Source organism: Saccopteryx bilineata, chromosome 12 (genome assembly GCF_036850765.1).
Source record: "Saccopteryx bilineata isolate mSacBil1 chromosome 12, mSacBil1_pri_phased_curated, whole genome shotgun sequence".
Taxonomy (NCBI): domain Eukaryota; kingdom Metazoa; phylum Chordata; class Mammalia; order Chiroptera; family Emballonuridae; genus Saccopteryx; species Saccopteryx bilineata.
Window position 1 is genome coordinate 46051976 of NC_089501.1, and position 14705 is coordinate 46066680.

A 14705-nucleotide genomic window follows, 5' to 3' on the forward strand; every position below is an offset into this window, starting at 1 on the left:
AGTTACAGCCTTTAAGTGACAATGTGACTTTGCATGACGGTCCCCGGGGGATGTGTGATGTACCCTGTGCTCTCGAATGATCTTCTCACTGCCTTCCTGGGGCACCAGCCTGGTCTCCCGGTCCAGCTCGGTTCTGCATTCTTCTACGCAGGCCAAGAATCTATTCTTCTCCACGTCGATCTTCAGATGAAGCAAATGATATGGGGCTTCTCCTTGAAGATCCTACATTTCACAGGAAGATTCAGAAAAAATATGACTCCATTACTATGTACATTTCTAACGGAAGTGACAAAAGCCAAAGGATAGTCCCCTTGGGGCCCACGGATAGCACCAGTACCGCCCGCACCCTGCCTCGGGGCTTTGTGCCCCTCCAAGCACGGGGGCCACGTGAATCCTTCCATCCCACGGTGGGTAGGCAGTGATCATGCTATTCCATCATTATCATGGCCCCTGCAGCAGCCACCTTCCTATTTCCAAGATTAGACCATTGAGGCTGAGGGGTACGTAGGAAAAGGTCGATCTGAGTCTAGATTTAAATCACAGACGGAGGCCTCATACCCTCTCCCCAGCATGTGTCCCTTTAATTCTGTCAACCACCCTGTGAGGTAGGGAGGAGAGATACCACGCCCAGGACACAAAGGGGGAAGGCAAGGAAGCTAAGTAGGCGGAGTTATTGGAAGAGATACTGTTTCACCCTCAAGCCCCTCCCCCCCCCAGATCTCCACTTCTCCTATGATCCTCACTTAGAACTGATCATTTGATTCGCTCGATGTTAGTTTCCAAGTGGGCCCTCCTCTCTCTTTGAAAGCTTTCTTAAATATATTGCTGATGCTTTTCTGGGCTTCTTATGTATTATACTTCAATTATTTATGATGAATCATCTCCCTTTACCATTCTCTAAGCCAGGGGTCCCCAAACTTTTTACACAGGGGGCCAGTTCACTGTCCCTCAGACCATTGGGGGGCCAGACTATAAAAAAACTATGAACAAATCCTTATGCACACTGTACATATCTTATTTTAAAGTAAGAAAACAAAATGGGAACAAATACAATATTTAAAATAAAGAACAAGTAAATTTAAATCAACAAGCTGACCAGTATTTCAATGGGAACTATGCTCCTGTCACTGACCACCAATGAAAGAGGTGCCCCTTCCGGAAGTGCAGCGGGGGCCGGATAAATGGCCTCAGGGGGCCGCATGTGGCCCGCGGGCCGTAGTTTGGGGACCCCTGCTCTAAGCTCTTTGGGGGAAAGGATTATGCTTAGGTCATCATTGAATCCTTAACCAAGGCAAATACATATATGTATAGATTACGTTAGGTAAGATTTCAGTAATATACCTAACATTATTCAGATGAGAAGAGTTTACTAATGTTGCTGAGTTAGTTAAACACCTTTATTATTCCTGCTCAAAAAAATATATATATCAGGAAAGAAATGAGAGAGTACTCTTCAATAATCTGATAATAAATTCTCATTAAAAAACAGGAAGAACACAGTTTTATCATTTTTATCAAGTTCTATTCAAGTTCTCTCTTTTTTTTCCCCAATGGGAGAAGGAGCTCTGGTGAGTCTCCTGAGTTTCTGAATTCCTCGTCCAGTTGACCCTCACGCCCTCAGCTCTCTCCCAGCGCCCAGGACGCCCTGTGCCCACCACGCCCCGGCTCACCTTCCACTGTTTGTGGAGCTTTCTGACCGCCTCCTGCAGGCCCTGCTGCTCCTGCTCCGGCAGGATGTCTGTGAGCTCGTCGCATGCCTTCAGGAAGGCATTGAGCACCCTCTGATCCAGCTGACTGTAAAACTCCTGACACAGGGGGACAGGGGTGAAGCGTGCTAGGCAGAATAAAAGGTGGCCTCGGGCCCGTCCAGGGCAGCAGTCACACCTCGGCACAGGCCTCTTAGCCCATTGCTGCCTCTTCAAAGCCTCCAGACAACTACTGCCCCCCCCCACACACACACACTCTCAGAACTGAACTGTAATCATCTAGAGTCATGACTCAGAAGCCACCACATCTAAAATTCAACTAGTGCTTTTAATTTTTAGGAAAAAAAAACAAAATAATAATTGCAGTTTTCAAGTTTGGTAGAATATTCTGGAAGGCCAATGGGAGACCCTAAAGGCTTGATTGCACGGTGTTGGGGTAGACTCACAGTGTGTTTCCTCAGGAGCTCCTCCGGGTCCCCCTTCTCCTCCAGGCCCTGCTGAGCCACCCAGAGCACCTTCTCCAGCTCTGCCCGAGACTCCTCGAACTTCTTCATCAAGCGACTGTTGGTTTCCACGTGTTTCTTCCAGTCTCCGGTTTTCTTGACCATATTCTTGATTGATAAAAATAATAATGGGATGCTCTGTCGTTATTTAAACTGTCATTGTGTTAAACAACATTGTTTCTTTAAAAAGACACGCGGGAGGAATACATTTTGTTATAATGAGAATAATTAACCCCTTTTCATATTGATGAATATTAGTATTAGAGAAAGAAGAAGTAAAACTTTGGTTTCCAAACATCGGTAAGTGAGACATTTAGCAAGCGTGAAAGCAGTAACCACGGTGACTGCGTGTCCTTATTCATTGTGTTGTCTCTCATTCACATTTAAAAAAATATATATTTTATTGATTGATTTTACAGAAGAAGAGGTAGGAATGAGAAGTACCAACTCATAGTTGCTTCACTTTAGTTGTTCACTGATTGCTTCTCATACGTGGCTTGACCGGGCAAACACAGGTTTTCAAAATGGCGACCTCAGTGCTCTAGGTCGATGCCCTATCCACTGTGCCCCCACAGGTCAGGCCCTCGCTCACATCATAAAGCAGGAAGAGACTTACCTGAAAGGCAACATGGGCATCTGCAATCTGTCTCTGTAGCTTTGTCTGGTCAAAGTGCTTCAACACGTTGCTCACGGTCACGAACTTCTGCACACTCTGGCTGCCCTTCTCAATCTGTGTCATGGTTTTCTTACAGCTTTCTTGACAAGCCAACAGTTCCTACAAAGAAAGGAAACCCACCATGATCGTCATGTAAAAGGCAAAAAACAGGAAGAAAGAGAACAACCATTACAAAATAACAAGAACAGCATTATACAGCTTGGAGACTTTTCACCAGCAACACAGAAAATCAACAGCACCGAGAGGTATTTCTTTTCAGAATTTTAAGCCATCACTGAAGTCAGGGCTTTTTCTAGAAGGCATTTACATGTCACACTGAGGATTTTGAGATTTTATAATATTTCATGCCCATCTCATTACAAGAGAATGACAGAGCATCAGAATTGGCCGGTGCCTGTATTTCTCTAACCAACAGGCCTAGGGTTTCCTGAGCAAACAATAATGAAATTAATCTGCATAGCAGGTTTTAATCCGACTGAATAAATTTAACACCAAAGCAAATTATACTTGACTGAGTCAGATGCAGAAGTATACTAAAATGCACACCATTTGAATTCTAAATTATTATTTATTTATTTATTCATTTTAGAGAGGAGAGACAGAGAAAGAGAGAAGCGGGGAGGAACAGGAAGCATTAACTCCCATATGTGCCTTGACCAGGCAAGCCCAGGGCTTTGAACTGGCGACCTCAGCATTCCAGGTCAACACTATCCACTGCGTCACCACAGGTCAGACACCATTTGAATTCTAAGGTTCACAAGTTATCAACCTCATTGGTAAAATGGTGGACCCCAGAGCCTAACCACAAAAGGCGGCAGACCAACGGGATTGAGAGGATTCGCAGCCGATATACATTTGCAGGACCAGAAGCGATGATGACATAAGTCGCTCCACCTCCGATTTGTACTCTGGCTTCTTAGTGACTTCTGCAGCAGACAGCATGGAAATTATCCAGCCCAGCCCAAGGCGGACCATCATTTTTTGATGTGAATCCACACCATTCACATTTCAACATCCTCAACAGCTTTGGAAAAATATTTCAAATGGCTCATTTGGATACTAGTTTGGGTAATCTGGATTCCAATATTAAAAGCAGAACTTTTGTTTTGTTTTGGCAAAACGGAATAAGGATATAGTTTTCCCTTTTGAAGATTTAGGAGGTAAAAGAGTAAAACAGAAAGATATTATTGTTATTAAATATTAATATTTTCATTGTGGAAAGATTCTTTGATGGTAACTGATAGCAATTTGGGAAGGCAAGAAATGGCACTATGACTCAAAATGGAAAATAATCTTTATCCAATATGATGAGAACCCGTTAAAATCAGGTGTTGGTATAATCATTGTCTCTTTATAATCAATAATAATAATTGCTAGCCGTTATAGAGTATATATTATGTGCTAAGCTAATTATAGAAAATCTGATGTCATCTCCACAACAAGCTCTCAACTTAGGTATTTTAAGGTGACGAAATAAAAGCTAACCAAGGCTCTGTAACTTGTGGTATCAGACCTAGGATCTGAATACTTGTGTGACGCACTTCCGATACTCTCTGCTCTTCTTATGAGCTGGTGTCGCCTCCCTTCCACAAACCTATGTCAGTGAGTGCAGTGGCAAACCTTATGCCCCTTAGTTTCACCCTCCCCTGATGGATTAGTTCATTTACAATAAAGCAACTAAGTCAATTAACTGAAGCACTCACTGGGAGCCTGGTCTGCAGGTAAGGGCTAACTAAAAATAAGACAAACAGAAATGACAATCACTCCAAATAAATTTTCAGAATTTTATCATTGGTAAACAGACCAAAAGAAAAGGTCTTACAAGACACAGACTATAAACACTTGATAGAAATGAAATGCAACTATTTATTTTACATATATTTAAATATATAAACTTTAAAAGTTATTTATAAAGCTATATTATATATATATAGATATAAATAAAACCAGATTATATATATGTCTATATCTATACACACACATATACATATATAATTTTTTTTTTATTTTATCTGTAGCGAACAGGGTTATTACCTTTGGACAAAATGTATTTTTGTTTTGCGTTGGCAGTATTATCCTAGAAAAATGTTTCTTTCTTATCCTTATTGAATTTCTATCACCTTAAACACTATCTCAATCTTATTACACATGCTTTAAAATAACCATGTCTCCTCGAAGAGATTTCTTGTCTTACCTGATGTTTTTGTTTAAAAAGAGCACTAGATTGTGCCTCGTGCTCAAGAACTGTTATAATTTCATTGATTTTCCCGAGTGAGTCATAAAAGCACGTCATCTGCTTTTCTAATTCCTCCAAGGGTGTTGACAGCTGTTGAGACTCATAAAGGAGTGGGGAGTAACGTTCTTTGACCTTTAAAAATACAAAGATGGAAATTCCATCAAAGCCAGTAAGAGCCAAAAGCTCAGGGCGCTGTTCACAGCCCTCAGGATCCCTTTCTTTAGTGAGATGGTGACATTATTTGTGCTTATAGATCTCCAAAGATATTTGTTTAACGACAGTCCTTATGTATTGCTAAATTGGTATACACAGAGCAATATTACTACACCATGGAGCTAAATACATGCTAGAGTTGTCTCGTGAAAATATGTCTCTATAATCCATCTTGGTTACATTTTCCCTTTTAATGCTGTTGTTAGTAAACCAGATGGTGTCATGCTTTTCATAAACTGCGCAACCCACCTTCAGTTTAGCCTCAGAATGTGACCGAAGATAGTCACGAATTGCATTATTTAGACTAGCCTGTGCCTCCCAACTTTATTTTCAAGAACTCTGAAGAATATACCAAGAACACTAGGGAAATGTGGGAAAGGTGAATGCAACATCGATTTCCTTATAATGCCCCCCCACAAAAGCACTCTGCTCTGTCAGCTCTTAACTTCAGACAAACTTACAAACTTGACTCCTTCTTCCCAGACAGACCTTGTGCTTTCTGACCTCCTCTGAGCTCCATGGATTACACAGCCTGCCAACTGACACCCTACTCGTCCCACGAGCTCATGTCATAGACCAATTTATTCACGAAGGTCCCCACGTCAGGGGCCATCTCCTTAGTCTGCTCTGGCCCAGCCCTTACCTGCCACTCATCTTTATACACTTGTAGTGTCCACTGCAATAAGGAGGTGCTGACATTACTTTGAACAAAATAAAGGGAATGTGTTAACATGTATAAAAACCAGGGTGCTTTATAAATCCTTCTGGGACCCACCACAAAACTAGCAAGATGCTACACCTAGAGCAGTGGCAATGTTGACTTGGATTGAGCCCCTTTTTAAATACTCATTATTTCAATATGAATACAAAAAGAATTAAAAATTAACATTTTAAGGCCCTGGTCGGTTGGCTCAGTGGTAGAGCGTCGGCCTGGCGTGCAGGAGTCCCAGGTTCAATTCCCGGCCAGGGCACATAGGAGAGGTGCCCATCTGCTTCTCCACCCCTCCCCCTCTCCTTCCTCTCTGTCTCTCTCTTCCCCTCCCGCAGCCAAGGCTCCATTGGAGCAAAAGATGGCCTGGGCGCTGGGGATGGCTCCTTGGCCTCTGCCCCAGGCGCTAGAGTGGCTCTGGTCGCGACAGAGCGACACCCCGGATGGGCAGAGCATCGCCCCCTGGAGGGTGTGCCGGGTGGATCCCGGGCGGGTGCATGTGGGAGTCTGTCTGACTTGCCTCCCCGTTTCCAGCTTCAGAAAAATACAAAAAAAAAAAAAATTAACATTTTAATATGTATCACTTTGACAAATGAATTTCTGATTTTTTCATGACCATCATTCTTCCTACATTCACCCATCTGTTATTCACCCTGTTGCTGGTTTCATATAGGTTATTTGCTCCTTCTCTTTCTCTCCTAGTTTACAGGTTTTTCTTTATCCCCATTTTCCTATTCTTTTAAAAAAATGTATTGATTGATTCCAGAGAGAGAGGGGGAAGGAGAGGTGGAGAGAGAGAGAAACATTGGCTTGCTGTTCTACTTGTTTATGCAATCATTGGTTGATGCTTGTTTGTGCCCTGATGCAAGATCGAACCCATTAAACCGGCAATCTTGACATTGGGATGATGCTCTAACCAACTGAACTATCTGGCCAGGGCTATCTTCCAATTCTCCAGTGTAGAATTTTTTTTTAATTCATTTATATAATCACTTTTTTTTTATCAGAAATTAATTATCCAATCTAAATGAACTCTGCAAACAATACAATCTTCATAAAATTTAACCTTAGACACATAAAAAATTCAGTGGAACTTCTAAAGCTTTTAAGGGAAATCCCTCAATAGAATAAAAAAAGACGTATGACTAATGCTTGATATTCACTGAGTTCCCTGTACAGAAGTGGCATAAATATGTATATTTTAAGTATAAGGTGAGCTGTGAGAGATGAACAAGGCAGAATTGCCACTGCTTTGTGGCAATGCAAGCAGAAAATAACATAAAAAGGTACATTCAGACATTCTCAAAAATACGGCATTTTGGAATTCTTTCTCATTTAAATATCTTATCTCTTCCTCTTCCTCTTCCTCCTCCTTTACTTCTCCCCCTTTTATTTTATTTCACTTAATAGGTCCCCTCTTCACTCCCATCCCCACCAAGAGGCTTATCTTTCTATTGAAATACAGCTGTTAATACTTCTAAATGAACGGAGGTAGAGGTAGCAGTTGGTTAAGCCCCAGCTTTTCATTTTAAACACTTATACCATAGTTACTATATGACAAAGTAACTAAATCAAAATCACAATAAGAAACAATAGCATGATTTGGTCACAAGTGCACAATTTGCCCATAAGTGACAGAGCAGGTGTAAGGTGAGAAACAGGCAGTGTCTGTCCCACACAGGGTGTCCTGCTGCAGTATTTCCCCACCTTGGCTAGCTGCTCTTTGAGCCCAGCCATGGTTGCAAACATTTCGTTGGCTTCCTCTTGGGAGCTCTCTTTGGTGATGAGGTGCGCTGTCTTTGTGGTTATCTTGTACTGAGCATCCATCACGGGGATCCTCTGCTCAATATCCTGCATGGATCATGGAAACAACTCAATTAACACAGGGTACATTTCCTTTTAATTACAGGATTTCACAGGAGGCTAGGCAAAAGTCAGTATGTAGCATAAAATTCTATATTTACAATAAAATTTTGTATTCCAATGTTTGCTTTCCTTCGTTACTAATATATTATAGGTTGGTAATTTCATACAGGTGAATAAAAGCTGTTTAATAAAAGTAAGCGGAAATCCTTAAGTCGACATGTGGTGAAGTGATCTTCGCACTTTCAACATACGTGTTAGCATAGTGTGCAAACAGTGTATCTATTAAATGCATATTAACAGTTTGGGGCAATTCCTCTCACTTTAAAGCAAAAAACACTTATTAAATAGAGATAAATTAGGGTAAAAAATATTTAAATTAGTCTCACACAGTGGTAACCAGAGCCCTCATCCCATCATTACTGCGTTTTCCTGTAGGTGTTTACACCCATTTTTAATTTTTATATATAAAAAAAGGATAATACTAATTTTTTGCTTTTCTCATTCAATAGTATATTAGAAAAATTTTCCATGTCATTAAACATTCTTTCACTACTTCATTCTGAGAGCTGTAGGGTGTTCAGAACACTTAAGTGGCATGATTCATTTTGTAAATCCTTTACGGCTGCGGACATTTATGCAGAAGCGCTATCCATAGAATCCTGCTTTCTTGCAGCGCTTTATAATTTGGTTGTAGAAAACATTCTCCAAATTAAAAATAAATTATTTTGAAGTTACTTAGTGGTCAAGACATATCTTTAAACATTCAAATAGATTTTTTTATTTGCATACCAATTTTAAAATGTTTCAGGTACAAATCAAGATATGCCCACATATCAAAAAAGACATAAAAAAGCTTTGTAATAACGAGTAACTTCACCAATCTTTATTTTCACAATAGAGTAAGGTTTCCCACTTTATGGTCTGGAAAGCCCCCTCACCTCCAAGTCTTGAATTAATAACTTGACATTCATAGAAGAGACTTCCAAGGGTTCAGACAGTTTCCTATGGGCTTCGGCGGCAAACTCAGACAGGGCAGTGACACAGTCTGTGTATTCCTTCTTCAGCCTCTCCAGCTCATCAGCGCGTGCATACTGTGAAGAAAGGGGAGGCGGGCGACACTGAATTCAGATCATGAAGCTGAGACTCTGAAAGCCTGCTGGCTTCACTGCTCGGCACTCTCTGGAATGGTGATATGCTAAGAAAGACTCTAATACCTGATGCTTAGTTTGGATACCCTTAAAGTCCAATTACCATGAAATGGAAAAAAGGAACTAGCATAGAAGTGAAGAATTATGAATTAAAACGTGACTCTTTCAGCCCTGGCCGGTTAGCTCAGTGGTAGAGCGTTGGCCTGGTGTGTGGGGGACCCGGGTTCGATTCCCGACCAGGGCACACAGGAGAAGCGCCCATTTGCTTCTCCACACCCCCCTCCTTCCTCTCTGTCTCTCTCTTCCCCTCCCACAGCCAAGGTTCCATTGGAGCAAAGATGGCCCGGGCGCTGGGGATGGCTCCTTGGCCTCTGCCCCAGGCGCTAGAGTGGCTCTGGTCGCGGCAGAGCGACGCCCCGGAGGGGCAGAGCATCGCCCTCTGGTGGGCAGAGCGTTGCCCCTGGTGGGTGTGCCGGGTGGATCCCAGTCAGGCACATGCGGGAGTCTGTCTGACTGTCTCTCCCCGTTTCCAGCTTCAGAAAAATACAAAAAAACAAACAAAAAAACCATGACTCTTTCCAGAGATGCAGGCCCATGTGGCAATATAATCCTAATTATTAAACAATACATCTCTGTAATGCTCTTCACTGCTGAGGGGAAAGAAGAAAGGGCCAAGTAGAAATAGAACAGTTCTAAACATACCTGGCCTCTGCTTTAATCAGCCCGAGGTATAATGAAAAGTAGTCTACAAACAGACTGTCTATCACAACACTGATAACACAGGCATGTTTCAGGCATATAAGGATTGGAAAGACGTACTTGCTTGACCTCCATAAACAACTCCCTCCATCGCCCGTTCAGCAATAACAGCTGCTGTTTAAGATCACGGGAAACCACCTCGTCACATGTTTCAATTAGAAAATTGCCAGCATCATTCATGGCAGTGTGTTGCTGAATCCAATGAGGCAAATTTCGGAAAAAATCCTAAACAATAAAGAAAGCATTCTATTGTAAATCATAAACCAAATTTAATAAACTATATGCTAATGACCAAATTAAGAGAAACATCTTTGTGCAGGAATGTGTGCAAATTTTAAGGTAAATCTTAACTCTCAAAATGCAAGTTTTTAAGAAAAGACTTTCAAAAATATAAACTAGAGATGCTGAGTGTATGTCTATAAGAACATCTATGACATATCTTTTGCTGAAGACAAAACAAAAGGTGACTTTTTTTTTTTTTTTTTTTTTACAGATGAAACGTTGAATTGCTGTGAGCATAAAGGACTTGGATGTTGTCTTCAGGTGAGTAAATATCAGTGCCTGTGTCAGATAAAAGAGATACTCATTTAAGAAAATATACAGTCTACTCAAAAAAAATTATAAACAAATTTCTGACCTGTTACTTTTGATTTTAAAATCTGAATATAGTACATCATCAAGATAATTACTAATCATGGATTTACAGCATCAAAGAAAAAAATTTCAAATTAAATATCTGGGCCAAGAACACAATACAATAACATCCTCCCTTATTTGCTTAAGATTACAGGGTTGGCAATGAAGTAGTTTTTACCTGATTTCTAGTTAAGTGCATGTGTGTGTATACACACACACACACACACACATCACAGTAAAAAGCAGGGATAAGAAGAGATAATTCAAATTCCATTTCATAAGCTATGTGTGGGAGTTCTTCCTCCATAAATAGAAGAGAACACTTCTGCTCCTGGCGGTATGTTTCCTGGGATAAAATTAACACATAGGACATCCACCAGGGCACTGCGGTCTAATCAGAAAAGCCCAGATCTGTATGCCTGTACAGTTTTGTCACTGTCAGCTTCACAAGAATATTTAACCTAAAAGACTACGAAATGGTCAAACATTTAAAAATTATACATCTACTTGTATAACACAATAATAGATGAACCAATCTTGGATGGCAAGCAGTAATTCTAATGTATGCACTGTATTTCTTAATGGAGTCTCGCATTTTAATATCTTCTACATATAAACTGACTTTTTGTGGGAAATGCCAGGCTCCCATTAAGAAATATATAGGTATAGATAGAATAAGTCCATTTCAGCTAATTTTTTTTGTTTATTTACTTATTCATTTTAGAGAGGAGATAGAGATAGAGATAGAGAGAGAGAGAGAGAGAGAGAGAGAAAGTGGGGAGGAGCAGGAAGCATCAACTGACATATGTGCCTTGACCAGGCAAGCCCAGGGTTTTGAACCTGCGACCTCAGCGTTCCAGGTCGACGCTTTATCCACTGCGCCACCAGAGGTCAGGCTCATGCTATTTTTTTAATGTAAGGGGCATTAAAATAAAACAGTACCTTTTGCACACACACATATACACCTGTCAATAGGAGGGGAAATCCTACTGAGAATGAGACCCTTGACTGAGAGTTAATAAAATCCAAAATAAGAATAACCAGAGAGACAAAAATGTAGCGACCCATCTGTTTAACTGGTGTATACCATCATACAGATTCGGTACCCCAAAGACGTTTCATCTTAAAATAGGAAATCCACAGAGCCAGTGCCCTGGATAGGCCCTTTCAAGTACAGACTCTGAGAGTAGAGCGCCCTCTGCTGCCCATTGGGTTTGGCCGTCCTTCCATCAGTTACTGCTCCGAATGCAACATCAAACACTGATCAGACAGGGAACTGTTCTAACTTCACTCTTACAAAGTGGTGTACTTCTTAGTATAAAATAATTTACTAACCTGAAAGTGTAACTTTTCAGGCAAAGTCAGGATTCTTGAGTCAAAGTTGTAAATATGTACCACTCCCTAGAGAACTGTGCTGGACAAGTCTCTTACTATTAAATTTACATGTGCTCTTTTCCTCTAGTAAGAAGCAAGCTCACCTTTTTGGCATGTTCTGATTGGTTTAGCATTTTTTCGGCATCCTCTAGCCAGGCCTGCAGACTAGCCACCGTGGTGTCGTAGCGATCCCAGTTCGCGATGACTTCCTCCAGCATGCTCCGCACACTCCTGACTTCCACGGAGAGGTTCCTCCACTGGGCGGTGGTTTCATTCATGAATTTCATCACATTCTCAGCTTCTTCCACTGACACAGATAAAATCAATTGCAATCTTTGTTTTATATTTTAAACCCACCATACCTTCTTTTCTGGTGTCTACTACACTGGTGTGCATTTATAATTCTTTAGATGATAAATTTAACAAATGCAATGTTAGAATTTCAATTACTGCTGAGAATATGTTAGATCTTATTCACAGGCATTTTTAAATATTAAAGATGATAATATATTTGAAATTCCTGATGAATGGGATGTATTTGTTTACATTTTATACATAAATTGATGGACACATATATACTATCAATCACAAATGTGTTAGTTCATTTTCAACAAATAAGACATGTACAAATTGAAACAATCATATTGAACAACTTAGGTCTTCACAGAAACTTAAGTTTTCATTTACCCTATTAAATATTCAAAGTAACCCAATTATTTGCTTTTAATCTTCAGAATTGAAAATAGGTTGGGGCCCTGGCCGGTTGGCTCAGCGGTAGAGCGTTGGCCTAGCGTACGGAGGACCCGGGTTCGATTCCCGGCCAGGGCACACAGGAGAAGCGCCCATTTGCTTCTCCACCCCTCCGCCGCGCCTTCCTCTCTGTCTCTCTCTTCCCCTCCCGCAGCCAAGGCTCCATTGGAGCAAAGATGGCCCGGGCACTGGGGATGGCTCTGTGGCCTCCGCCCCAGGCGCTAGAGTGGCTCTGGTCGCAACATGGCGACGCCCAGGATGGGCAGAGCATCGCCCCCTGGTGGGCAGAGCGTCGCCCCATGGTGGGCGTGCCGGGTGGATCCCGGTCGGGCGCATGCGGGAGTCTGTCTGACTGTCTCTCCCTGTTTCCAGCTTCAGAAATATAAAAAAAAAAAAAAAAGAAAAAAAAAAAAAAAAAAAGAAAAAAAAAAAAAGAAAATAGGTTGGAAAACTGCAATTAAGAAAATGAATATTTATTTTGCTTTCTCTTAGAAGATCACACACACACACACACAGAGAGGAATGTGATTTTGCTGGTTAGACATTACACAAATTCAGTGGGATTGAGCCCAATATTTACTTTCCAGGTCAATGGTATGGACACACAAAGATGTCACAGATAAAAAATAAGTGATTTGATCATATAGAAATCTATAGGCTCTAAATTTTACTGTACTCAACACTAAAACAAATTCTGTTGTGAGTTTTACCTGACCCATCAGCTTTGACGTACATCTCAGCAGTCTGTCCCAAGATCTGGTATGTCACTTCATATTGTTCAAAGAACTTGCTATTTTCTATAAAAGACTAGAAAAAGAGGGAAAGGTTAGAAGATAACAAATATTGGCTTAGGTAGAAATAGCAAAGTGAACTTTCTTCAGTGTGTGAATATGCTACCCAAATTTACTAACCTCACTTTTCTTAAAAGTAACAACCTAATTCAACTGCCATAAATAACTTAATTATTTTGAGAATATAAATTATTTCCACACTTTGAATTCCAACTCACCCTGAGATTGAGAAAATATCCTATTACTTCTCTCCCCAAGGGCTTTCTTTACAGTCTTCTAGAGAACCTGGGGCTAACATTTAGAAAGCACTAAATTTGGAAGAACATTATCTAGTTTCCCACCGGGTTTAGGCAGTGGGATTCTGTCGCTCTTTGAAAGGTAATTCTGGCAAATGATAGCTCTGAGGAACTTCCGATTATAAATATGTAAATGGCACACTGTTCACTTGCCTTGAAATAAAAAGGTAGTACGAAAAGGTTTACAAGTGGAAAAATGTTAAATAATTACACATTCCACCATGTTATTTATAGCCTCCAATTTCCATTTCCTCGTATAAAAATTACAGCTAAGACATATCCATATCAGTATATAATTTATATTTGTAATAGAGTCGCCAGCACAAATGGATACTATAAAGTTGAGAATACACGAGAAACCCTTAGGTAAGTTTTATTATAGTTAACGCCAACAAATATGAAATAATTCCTGCTTCAAAGATTATTTCTACATCTCTAAAGTAGAAAATTAATGTAATTATAGGCAGCACCTATCACCAAAAGCTCTTTAATTCCTTTTTAATAGCATAATTAGTCCTTATGATTAGAACTCACTGAAATACTTGGTAAGTGTCATTATTATAAAATGCATAATTAGCCTTCAAAAACCAGCTGAAGTCCTCCATGGTATGCTGATGACCGCTCACTATAAAGATGCAACATGTTTATGTGCAGTAGAAAACTACTCATATAGCAATTTCATATATGTCCTTAGAATTTATGGATATACAGTTATCATATTCAATATAACATTTAAAAATTGCATATATAATACATTTTATGTATATAAAGCATTTCCTTATGTGTTAACTATTCTTCAGGGAAAGAGTGAAGAGAGAAATCATGAGTTTCCTGGAAGGAAGGGTTCCATGATGAATACTTGATTCAATAATTTTAATAGGCTTCATTGCTTTTTTGTGAGAATCAAGTACGTGCCTAATAGTTGGCTAGGTTCATTATTTAGCCTTATGTGCTACTCTTTCAACCTCTCCCTGCTCCTCAGTTGGAGGAAAAGTAATATACTGTAATTTAAATTTTGAGTAATTTAACCAAACAAGGAAAT

The 14705-nt window shown here is 40.3% G+C and overlaps 1 protein-coding gene across 2 annotated transcripts in view; it reads right to left on the reverse strand.

Annotated features, from left to right (window-relative positions):
* The window catches only part of SYNE1 (spectrin repeat containing nuclear envelope protein 1), a 445623-nt gene that overhangs the window by 288849 nt on the left and 142069 nt on the right, over positions 1-14705 (reverse strand). For both annotated transcript variants that reach the window (XM_066248218.1, XM_066248216.1), the window contains 10 exons: positions 13287-13383; positions 11931-12133; positions 9877-10041; positions 8848-9000; positions 7751-7894; positions 5080-5253; positions 2826-2984; positions 2153-2317; positions 1671-1805; positions 64-222 (listed from right to left, as the gene is read on the reverse strand). In XM_066248218.1, coding sequence (XP_066104315.1) covers positions 64-222; positions 1671-1805; positions 2153-2317; positions 2826-2984; positions 5080-5253; positions 7751-7894; positions 8848-9000; positions 9877-10041; positions 11931-12133; positions 13287-13383 — 1554 coding nt within the window. The remainder of the gene's footprint in view (positions 1-63; positions 223-1670; positions 1806-2152; positions 2318-2825; positions 2985-5079; positions 5254-7750; positions 7895-8847; positions 9001-9876; positions 10042-11930; positions 12134-13286; positions 13384-14705) is intronic.